Genomic DNA, 12,291 nt, shown 5'->3' with positions numbered 1-12,291 from the left:
TATTACTCCTCCAGATTCTGTCCAAAAATCTCACAAATCGTTACACAGTATCTCTATGGTCGTGTGCTCAAGTCGGATCTGTCCGCTATTTCATATTCCATCCTAATTGGCTATAATTGGCTTTCACAGTTTGCAAGATTGCCCCGTTTTGAACAAAAGCCTAAAATCATGAACGCAGCATGCAATTTACGTGAAATCTTTCACACATTTTCTTACTAGGCTGAGGAATATATCCCACCCTTTTCACATTGGCCTGTTATAGCGCCACCAACAGGTTGACTTTTTGCAAAACACATTTTTGGAACAAAATGCCTCAAGTCATCCAATTGCCATCAAAGGCAAACATGTTTATATTACTCCTAAACATTTTGCCAAACATCTCACACAGTCCTATCCTCCTGGTGGAGACCTGTGCCCAGAAGGGCACTTTTTCTAGTTTATTCTGTTTGGTGGATACTTTTATCTAAAGACTGAGCCATACAGTATCATGAGTATGTGTCTCACCTTTTGAGCATCACACTTCAGCCCCTGTATAGTGAAGCTGAAGCACATTGGTTGTTGCTGTAGTGTAGAGTTGGAGTTGTGACTTGAGTTCAGTATCTAGGGAGTTTCCGTGTAAAGGACGCAGCTGTGAATGTAGGCCAACGCACACTGACATACTGTACTGTAGGCATGTAACATACACAAGCATACATTTGTCCAGATTGTAGTATGTATATAGGCAAATGTCAGCTTATGTTTCATCATGTTCTGGGAATGTATGCAATTATGCATACTTTGCCAGTTCAATATTGAAGACTTTATTTCAATGTACCCAAAACATGTAACAAAGCTAACTTTGTCACATTTTCACACATTTGTAAATCTGGGCATATTCCCCCAACTGCATTAAAATTCAGCTTTGGAACTTTGAAATGTTTATATACATACATAGAGTGTGTGTGTGTGTGTGTGTGTGTGTGTGTGTGTGTGTGTGTGTGTGTGTGTGTGTGTGTGTGTGTGTGTGTGTGTGTGTGTGTGTGTGTGTGTGTGTGTGTGTGTGTGTGTGTGTGTGTGTGTGTGTGTGTGTGTGTGTGTGCACAGTACAGCACATAGTAGATATACACTTGAAAACACTTGTCTTTGACATTACTTCGACTGTTATCTAAATCTAACCCTAACCCTGTTTCTCTCTCTCTTATAGGTCCTTGCCGTGGCCATCAGGGGAGTGATCTAGCCAATCAGGACTGGTGAGGGTCGAGGCCAGCCTATTGGAGGGGAGAGATGTTGGTGCAGGGAAGGCATGTGGGCCTGGCTGTGATGTCATTACTACTGCTATGGCAGGAGGCGGCCCCCATCGAGGTCCCACTAGATCGTAAGTTAATCACCGTCATAAGCATTTTGTCCTTTGAAGTGTGTGTGTGTGCGTGTGCGTGTGCGTGTGCGTGTGCGTGTGCGTGTGTGCGTGCGTGTGTCTGTGAATAAACAAAAACTGTGTATGATTGCCAATGCCGGTCTGTCCAGTGCCTCAGTGAGGTGCTTAAAGTTTGTGTTAACTTGCAAGGCCTCAACAAACGTATTATGGGATACTGTCTGTAACCAAGTAATCATTTATTGTATTGACTGTCTTATCTGCTGTTTTTACGGCAGCCCCTTTGGGACAAAACTCTGCGGAGACATCTCCGACATTCTGAAAGACAGATGTGTATAAAACAATGTCGAGCGATCGCAATAAGTGATTTAGCGATAAACCCGCCGTGCGTGGTCGGAGCTGAGGTGCGCTCGGGATGGAGTTTTTTTCCCCGCCTCTACCACTGGTTAACAACCTGCCTTAACATATGATTATCATAGGAACAGTGATACATTGTGACAGTTCTTCACGTATGGCTGCCTTCAGATGGCGATGTCTTCCCAAATGGATCCCTGGGTTGATTGTGCTTCATTGATTTTGGAGAAGAACGTCAATACACATATGAAGGAACATATAATTATAACACACATATTAACCGCTTGGTAATCCGCACGCGCGTGAGACACACACACACACACACACACACACACACACACACACACACACACACACACACACACACACACACACACACACACACACACACACACACACACACACACACACACACTCATATTGTCATACCTGTCTACTATCATACATGACAGCTCTTGACTGCAGACTCATGTCATGTGGACTCCCGTGGGAACTATGCCAAACAAAGGGACAAAGGAAAAGAGAGAAGTCTCATTTTCTTCCTCTTTTCTTTCTCGTTTCACGGAGCTCTTTTTCACACAGAAGATAAATAGTGCAGTATGTCTCACTCTGGTCTTATGAATAATGACTCCCTGGGCACCATGGCCTATAAGATGCAAGCACGCACACAAACACACCCTCTCTCTCTCTCTCTCTCTCTCTCTCTCTCTCTCTCTCTCTCACACGCACGCACGCACGCACGCACACACACACGCACGCACGCACGCACGCACGAAAGCACGCACGCACGCACGCACGCACGCAGGCACGCACGCACACAGTGTATACTATCCAGACACCACCATGCAGCAGCCATCGTCTGTCAGTCGTCCTATCATCTATTTCTCTGCCCCCCTATGGCGCCATTTCTCTCTGTGTTTCTTTATATGCCTTGACCCCTGAACCCTGGACTCATGATGCTCTATTGATCTGATACGCGCACACACGCGCACACACTCAATAGGGAGCGTCCGTATAATAGCCCGCTCACCCGCTGACCTCTCCCAAAATGTATTCGACACATATGAGCTGATAGACAGACAGGGATTTACACAGACTGTCAGATTGCATTCAGCACAATGGCCTGTTTGAACCAGCTGGAGATGACAATATATATATATATATATTTTTTTACTAGTGCCTGACTTATATTGTTTTGGCCGATACTGTATATCGGCCATTATTATCTCCAGCAGGCTGAAATAATGGCTGAGTGTGCAGAGATTATGTTTTCGTCAGTCCCTGTGTCCGTCTGTATACAGCTAATGTCGGACATAACTGTACCGATTGGCATGACACTTTACACGCACACTCCCAGTAGGCCAAAGAAGAACCTCCACCCCAAATGTTTCAAATCGGCCTCTTTATACCAGGTCACTTTACCTTGTGGCCCATAACTCTTGAAAACGTTTGTTGTACAATCACATTTAGATTTTCTGCTATTCTGCAAGCATACTCTGCTACTACTCCAGTAGGTACAAGATACATGTGATCAACATGTATCAGTTCGATGTTTCATTTTCCATTCTGATTGGCTATGATTGGTTTACAAAGTTTGAGGGAGGGGCCTGTTTGACAAAAAGATTGCGAAGGTCATGAACGAAGCAGCCAATCTACTCCAACCAATTTGAATTATACTTTGAGGGGCCTCTAAACAACGAGCCAAAAGAGATTTCACGCTACCAAAGCGCTGTGGAGCTGACGTTGATGGCTTGTGGTTTAGGGTCAGAGAGAAGACAGCTTCCACCATTGGTTCCTGTTCCTCCCCCATCCCCCTCTCCTCTCCTCAGGCTACCTTATCTGCTGCACAGCAATGTGCCTGGGTGACCTTTATTGATGAGACCATTCGACACTTCCGTAGTAGGACTGTCTTGTGTGCACGCACGCACGCACGCACGCACGCACGCACGCACGCACGCACGCACGCACGCACGCACGCACGCACGCACGCACGCACGCACGCACGCACGCACGCACACAAAATGTAAGGAGGTGAATAGATGGATGCTCATGCTTTCTTTTGAAAACATGCAGCTTGCACCCAGATGCATTGTCCTTCTACCCTCCCCCTCACTCTTAACCCCCCACCAGAAACGCACACGTACAACCCACCCCTATATAATTGCATTAATGTGGCAGATATGAATACGAGAGAGAATGGGGTATCAACATGAAACATGAACTTGTTTTGAGTTACGTTCAATTAAATCCAGCAGGCAACTGGATTGAATTGAACGTAACTCATATTATTAATAACACCCGTACATTTGGATGGACACACATACTGTACTGTACGCACCTGAATGTCCACGGCCACATGGACAAAAGGGTCCATGTGGCCGTGGACCCTTTTGTCAAAACGAATCATTAGTCGTGAGAGAAATACAAGGTCAAGCCACTGGCAGGTTTCCCACATCACTGCAACCTGTGTGTGTGTGTCTGTGTGTGTGTCTGTGTGTGTGCGTGAGTGCGTGCGTGCGTGCGTGCGTGCGTGCCTGCGTGCGTGCGAGTGCGTGCAAGTGCATGCGTGCGTGTCCATCTGTCTGTCTAAGGGGGTAGGTTTCAATCACAAACAACCTTGACAGTCTATATATTATTCTTTTATGATGCATTTTAAAAGGCGACCTATCGGCCTTACAAAGAGAGTACAGAGATGACTAGAGGACCATCACATAAATGCAGATATTTAGTTTTTGGGTTACACTGCACAATTTAACCACATTTGTGTGAAGACATTTTTACAAATGTACTTTATCACTTCTTGCTGTGTAAAAACTGTGTTTCTGTCGTTTTTCTGATGTGATTTTATTTTATTTTTCATGTTGTTCATTTCAGATTTTTTGATAACACAGTATTTCATCATTATGTGAGCTAATCCTGTCTCTCTCTCTCTCTCTCTCTCTCTCTCTCTCTCTCTGTGTGTATCACCTTGCTCTTCCCCAATTGGCTGACACCATACAGGTGAGTTGTCAACTGATGTCCTTTACTTCTTTTTCTAGGCAGAATGTTAATGAACCAGTTTGTTTAACACAGTGATGTTTAACTATACCCAGTAGATAAAGAAGCATTTCACCAGAACATTATTTGTTGTTCTTGCACATTGACTGATTCATTCATTAATCTGTTTATTTATTAATGTGTGAATTGATTTAAATATTTAAGAACAAAAGTATCTAAAGTATCTTGAAGGTTTAAGAACACATACTTGTCTGCACATTTTGAATTTGACCAAGGATCTTAAATCATTATCAAAAGCCATCTGTCCATAGGAACGATCTACTGCTAATTAATTTAAGTAAATCAAATCAATATTGAAGAATATTGAAGAATACAGCTCACAGTGTATTCCAGCCTGGTGAAATGCTCTTTTAAATAGCCTACACACTGTAACATAGTACTGTAACATATGCTTATATACAGTAGTATGACGTTGTCATTGATCTAATAAGACTAACAAAAGCATAACCAACATGTCTCTCTCCCTGTCCGGCTTTCTGACTCCTGGACTAACAGCAATGATCCGACAATCCAGTAAGTGCTTTTGCTACAAGACATATTAACCAATGTTACTAAGTTTTGATTTGTTTTGATTTGATTTGTTGATTTGTTTTCTCCCTGGAAATAAAAACGTCTGGGTTTCCGAGGCTAATTTGTTAGTGACAATTAAGATTTTAAATTATTATGCCCATTTGAGAAGTGTTTCTTATGCAAATGTGGCTACCAGAAATGTTAAATAAAAACATCTGTGTCTCACCAGTGAGACAAATATTGGTGAAATGTAGTGAAAGGCAGATTTATGTTTTCAGTAAGCATCATAAAATAGCTTAGATGTGTCAGATGAAGAAGGGATACAGTATGTAATGTATTATATCAAGCGCAATTCAAACATGTGATCATTTATAATTCTGGACAGACAAAGTAAAGGTACATGTACAGTAAGTGCTCCATCTTCACAACGTGCTGTAGGCTACAGTTATTCAACTGCTGTTAAATGCAATGCGGCTGAAAAAATCCCTGCCAATTATCTCCTCTTCCACCACTGATCAGACCTATAGCATACTGTAAAAATACTGAGATGAAGTTACCATGGTAACATGAAGGATATGTACAGTATAGTAAAGCCCTCAGACGTGGAAAAGATTACACACACACACACACACACACACACACACACACACACACACACACACACACACACACGCACACACACGCACATGTACGCGCATGCACGCATTTAATAGATGGAGGAAAATTCTCTCTCTCTCTCTAACTGGGATTTTCCTTCTCATAGACCAGTGCCAATAACTGACTCCCTGTTAGTGCTTAGCAGTGTGGGCTTCGCCTTTAATCAAGCTTTTTTTAGTGTTGTGTGTGTGCGTGCGCACGCGCGTGTGTAATACTACAACATGAGAATCAGCTCTCGCTAGCTCAAAGTGGAACAAGGCAGTGAAATGCTGGCTGTGCAACTGTGAGTGCGACTGTGTGTGCTGGGGTAGATTTGGCTTAAGTGGGCAATTAAATATGTATAGAAGACTGAACACAGCTGGAGACAACAAGAGAGGGCCAGGCAAATTACAATGCTGTCTATCATTAGGTTGCGTGCGTGCACACATGCACACATGCGCATGCCGCACGCGTGTGGGTGTGTATGGGATTGGGTTTTTGGTTTTTGTGTCTGCTATTATTAGACTTTGCTGACCATTTTAAATATGTAGACGTTCTAGCTTTTGTTGCTGTATTTGATAGTATAGTAGAGAGACGGGAAGCCGAGTTCAGAGAAAGGATATAGACAGGTCCTCATGACTCACAAGGAGCATGGTCCATGGCTGAGCCGACAAGCACCCATTTTACACACAATTTTAAACTCCTGCACATCAATTACTTATCATTTGAGTTATATTTCCACAACACATTTGGTCATATTTTCTTTCAAACAATCCCAAAGAAACGATTAAACAATAACTGTTAAACATACAATAACTTTAAATGCAGAGTTGCTATACTTTGTTTTTGATTGTGAATGGGCGAGGAGACACAATACGTAATCTCTCAATCAAAATCTAATTACTTTAACTCTTTTGTCTTTCCTCATGTTTTTGTTTCATCCCTCCCTCCCTCTCTCTTGTTCCCCTTTCCATCTCTCTATCTTCCTCTCTATCTCTCTCTCTCTCTCCTCCACAGTGAAGCAGCCTCCCACCATAGTAAGACAGTCATTGAAGGACTACATTGTGGATCCCAGAGATAACATCATCATTGAGTGTGAAGCTAAGGGAAACCCTCTACCAACGTGAGTGTTAGACCGTCAACAGCACGCACGCACGCACGCACGCACGCACGCACGCACGCACGCACAGTTGTGATTGTTTTCTCTATCTCCATCTCCTCTATCGCCCTCTTTCTTCTCCTCTTCTCATACTTTCCCCTTCTCTCTTCTTTTCCCTGCTCTCCTATCCTATCCTCATACTGTTCTCGCTACAGTTATCTCATCTCTCTCTCTCTCTCTCTCTCTCTCTCTCTCTTTCTCACCCCCCCCCCCCCCCCCACCCCCCCCCCACCAATCCTCTGTTCCTCTTACTCTCTGACAGTGACAGTCATAACGGGTGACAGTCATTAGTGGCAGACCTGTCCTACTCAGCTGTGCCATCATTTCAAGATGCGCAACACTGTCTGTACCCCACTGTCCTTCAAACAAACACGCACAGACGCGTGAACAATTACACAGGAGGTCTTCCCCAACCAAACACCAAACCCAAAAGCTGCAGTCTCACAACACCCTAGAAATCAAGGTGACACCTGTCTGCTTGCCCTCGGTTTCCTGTCCTGATTTGTCCTGTCCTGTCCACCATTGTGTTTTTTGCTGCCATGTCCCGCCCACCTACCCATTTGGGTAGACACACACACACACACGCACACGCACGCACGCACACACGCACGCACGCACGCACGCACGCACGCACGCACGCACGCACGCACGCACGCACGCACGCACGCACGCACGCACGCACGCACGCACGCACGCACGCACGCACACACACACACACACACACACACACACACACTTGAACTTTGAACCAATGAACCAACCCGCGCACACACACAGATACTGTAGGTACACACATTCACACGCACTCAGACACTGGGTCCCCTGTGGTTACATCATCATGGATCTGACCAGCTGAGGACAGTGGTCCCATTCATGGAGACATTGTTTATTTCCAGGCCTTTACATAAGACACACGTCACACGCATAGACACGCACGGACACACACGGACACGCACGCACGCACACGTACACCCAAACACAGCTCACAAATAAGTCGCGGGCCTTCACACGCACACGCTCACTCTCGCCTTCCCAGGACGGGCATTGTGCTGCTAGAATAATGCACCCAGTTGACTATTCATGCTCATGAATCATTCAGCAAAAGGGATCGTTCACTCATTCACTACCAATCAGTCTCTCACCACACCACACTCGCCTACAATAGTAGCCATTGTCCCGTGGACTCCTGGCCTCACGGCCCCGCTTGGCTCCGGTGCAAAGTGAAACGTTGACCAGAACAGGCACGGATGGCCTTTTGTAAATCGCACTATTCACCAAAAATAGAGTGTTTCCCTTGGTTATGTTATACAGTATATACACTGTTCAGTAAAGATACTCACTTTGGAAGGAAGAACCCGGAGAACGACACTGGAGCGCACCAAGCTTCTTTTCAATTATTTAATCAGTAAACATGACCGCAATCTGGTACTTGTAAGTCATCCTGGATAAGAGCGATTGCTAAATGCCTTTAGTTGTGATTGACCAATATAATTGACAGATGTTTCGTTTCGACGCTATAGTGGGCTCCATAGTGTCAAAATGTTACTCATGTTAGCGTTCGTGTTTGTTGATTAAATACTTGGAAAGAAGATCTGTGTGCTCCAGTGTCTTTCTCCGGCTTATGCCGGATTTATACTTGGTTGCACATGTTGTCTCACCAAAAATAGCAGATATAAAATCTCACAGCGCATTGTCAGATTGTATATCAGCTGCCTATTTTGTCTTTATGTATCTGTTTGTCCATTACTGAGAGTACTGGGTTTCTGAAGAAGCTGACTGAGAGTGATGGTGTCTATAAATGCACTGTTGCTGAAGCAAAGGAAGAGGTTTAGGTACTGTTACTGTATACTGTGTTTGAGAGACTGTGAAGGCATGTGACTCTTGATAGTTGTTTTATTTGAAATATTACAAAGGGGAACTACAAATATAGACATAGAAATATAGAAAGATGACATGATGCATAAGCATGTGGCTCGGTTTTGACCCCGCACTGTGATTTTAACCGATTTGAAAAAGGGCAGGTCCTGACCCTTATTGCAACTCAACCTAATCTGAGTAACAGACAGACAAACAAACTAACAGGCAGACTCACTTACTCTTAGCTTAATGCCTAATATATATCCTCAATTCTTCATGGCCAGGTTCTCATGGCGACGGAACGGGAAGTTTTTCAACATCGGGAAAGACCCCCGGGTGAACATGCGGAAGCGCTCGGGAACCCTGGAGATTGGCTGGGGCCGGCCGGAGGACTACGAGGGGGAGTACCAGTGTTTTGCCAACAATGACCACGGAGCGGCCCTGTCCAACAAGATCCTGTTACGAGTCTCCAGTAAGGGCACGCACGCACGCACGCACGCACGCACGCACGCACGCACGCACGCACGCACGCACGCACGCGCACGCACGCACGCGCGCACGCACGCACGCACGCACACACACACACACGCACACATGCACACACACACACACAAAAGGCAAGGGATGGTCAACATTGACGCTGCACGTGAACCAAACATCACACATCAACATACTGTATATATCATCTTCTCATTATTCTCTCTGTTCCCTGTCTTTCTCTGTATATAAATCTGTTTCCTTCCTCCCTGCCTCCCTCCCTGCCTCCCTCCCTCCCTCCCTTCCTTCCTTCCTTCCTTCCTTCCTTCCTTCCTTCCTTCCTTCCTTCCTACCATCCATCTCAGAGGCTCCTCTGTGGCCTAAGGAGGTGCTGGAGCCAGTGGTTGTGGCTGAGGGATCTCCCCTGGTGCTGACCTGCAACCCTCCTCCTGGCCTCCCCCCTCCATACACCTTCTGGATGAACAGTGGTAAGCAGTGCACAGTGCACACGCTTGCACGCACGCACGCACGCGCACGCACGCACGCACGCACGCACGCACGCACGCACACACACACTATCTGTTCACTGATCCTTAAGGGCTTGAAGAGACACTTTCATTACATATAATGCTCTCTCTTGCTCAGTGTTGCTCACACACTCATAAATCTGTGCATGCAGGTCTGTGCAAAAAATAAAATAAACACTGTGTGTCCCTAACATAAATTGGTAGTGGCAATTACAGGGTTAACAGGTGGCATTTATAATGGAGGTATTAGAAACAATGTTAGGCTAGAAGCTTAATCAGTCACCCATTTAAACGGGAGTTTAAAGCTTTAACAGTCATATTTCTACATCTGGCTCCATTAAAGGGCCACCTTTTGCACCCCTTCCTGGACTACATGTTGTCTCAGTAAGACAGCCCTCTCCCTCTCCACAAGGTGGGGGTGAGTGCAGCAAAGCATTATGGTCATTGTAGTAATCCAGCAGTGAGACCAGTGTCCATGACATCACAGATACTTTGAAATAGAAACCCCAGGAAAGTGTTTCTTGTCTCCCAAACAACATTAAAATAAGATGATGCGTATGTCCCTTTAATCCACCCGACACTGAAACATATCATCATTACGTCACCATCGTAAACCAATTATACCCTGGCATTGGTACATATCTTCATCACGTCATGGGACATACGCTTCGTAGCATGACGGAAAACATACCTGCACGGTCTGCTTCCGTATGTCCCGTGCCAGCATATGACGTCATATCATATGCTGCTAAGGGACATTGGTACATATCTTCATCACGTCATGGGACATATGCTTTGTAGCATGATGGAAAACATACCTGCACGGTCTGCTTCCGCATGTACCGTGCAAGCATATGACGTCATATCATATGCTGCTAAGGGACATACGCATCGTAGCACCTGACTGATAACATTACTTGCACGCTCTGCTTGCACAAGTAATGATGAGGGCCACTGTCTCTCTCTGTCACACACAAATTGTTGCTGTCGAGCAGAAACCTTGCTTGTATGTCAAAAAATCACACCCGTGTGAACTGAGTGGTGTAAGGTCTTATATAGACTGATCAGCTGTGGTCTGACGTAATGTCTGACGTAATGAAATCACACCCGTGTGAACTGGGTGACCATAGCAACCGTGCTCATTTTTTGGTACAGACAGACAGACACGTAAACTAACAAAGCCAGTTGTAGGAGTGGTTTACACCACTCAAAAAACAACAACAAAAAACATCTGTGTTCCAATGGAATCAATGTTTTTATTATTTACTCACAAGCTGTTCTTAATACTTTTTATTGGTTTGATTTATAAAACCCAAAGTAGAAAAACAATGTTCTACTTTGGACAAGAACTGCATGTGCAGGCTTGTGTTTGTGTTTGTGTTTAACACGTCACTCAGTAGTCCAGATTTCTGCAGGGATTTCATTCATCCTCTGTTTTACATAACAGGTTGTCCTCTGCACTGACCTCTTAAGCCTGATTTGTGCTTCGTCGTATGACAGTGTTGCACGCCAGAAATAGCTCACAACACACTGCACAAAATTATGCATGAGTGAAGGGCCTTTCAAACGGGAAGCGATCTAACGTGCCTATAGTTCATTTTCAAGGAGACCAGTCACCTGTGTTTTTTTTCTGTATGCGCAGAAAAGCGTATTTACGTGAGTGCGGTCCCGTGAATGTGTTGTTCGTACACACATCCGCGACTCACCAGACCTGGATTCTGTTTAGATTTAGTTTACGCTTGCGTTGTTGCGCCCCCCCTCTTGAGCAGACCTGTCCTTGATCCATGCGACAACCTGTGCGTTCATCGCTGCCCGTTTGAAAGGCCTCTTCCTCTTCATTTAGTACTTGATTCCTCGTTTTCCTCTGTCTCTCTCTCTCTCTCTCTCTCTGTCTCTCTGTCTCTCTCTCTCCCTGTCTCTCGTCCCCCCCCCCCCCTCTCTATCTCTCTCAGCTGTTTGAAGAAGGCTTTCAAGTCTTTTCAGTCGATACTGCTCTAACTTTCTCTCCTCGCCGCTTTCTTTTCTCACTCTTTGTCCTCCTCCCAAGTGGGGTGCTGGCTTCTGCTGAGCCAGAATAAATGTTTGTTAGTGTGTGTCTGTGTGCGTGTGTGCGTGCGTGCGTATGTACGTGCGGGGGCGTGTGTGTGTGAGTGAGAGTGACTGCATAGACTAGCAGAGCAAAGAGCTGAGAGGGCAGAACCCAAGCCCAGCCAGGAGCCATTTTACAGCTCGAGCTCATGACAGTCTGGAGGTCCTCTAATAGTCAGCTAATGGTGTCACTACTCTATCATACTGTGCATGCTAAAACATGCTAAGCTGTTCCTCAAAGTGTACCGTGCAACTGCAACACACTAAATCAGTGG

At 45.2% G+C, this 12,291-nt stretch overlaps 1 protein-coding gene across 7 annotated transcripts in view; it reads left to right on the top strand.

Moving 5' to 3' along the window:
* Positions 1 to 12,291, top strand: part of nfasca (neurofascin homolog (chicken) a) — a 129,881-nt gene that overhangs the window by 72,665 nt on the left and 44,925 nt on the right. For 6 of the 7 annotated variants that reach the window (XM_079509416.1, XM_079509420.1, XM_079509417.1 and 3 more), the window contains 5 exons: positions 1,184 to 1,354; positions 5,258 to 5,275; positions 6,926 to 7,031; positions 9,209 to 9,396; positions 9,767 to 9,889. In XM_079509416.1, the coding sequence (XP_079365542.1) occupies positions 1,264 to 1,354; positions 5,258 to 5,275; positions 6,926 to 7,031; positions 9,209 to 9,396; positions 9,767 to 9,889 (526 nt within the window). In that variant the 5' untranslated portion in view covers positions 1,184 to 1,263. The remainder of the gene's footprint in view (positions 1 to 1,183; positions 1,355 to 5,257; positions 5,276 to 6,925; positions 7,032 to 9,208; positions 9,397 to 9,766; positions 9,890 to 12,291) is intronic. The other variant, XM_079509418.1, reaches the window with a different exon arrangement.

The sequence above is a fragment of the Electrona antarctica genome (assembly GCF_951216825.1).
Source record: "Electrona antarctica genome assembly, chromosome: 9".
NCBI lineage: Eukaryota > Metazoa > Chordata > Actinopteri > Myctophiformes > Myctophidae > Electrona > Electrona antarctica.
This window is presented reverse-complemented; position numbering and strand designations above follow the sequence as displayed.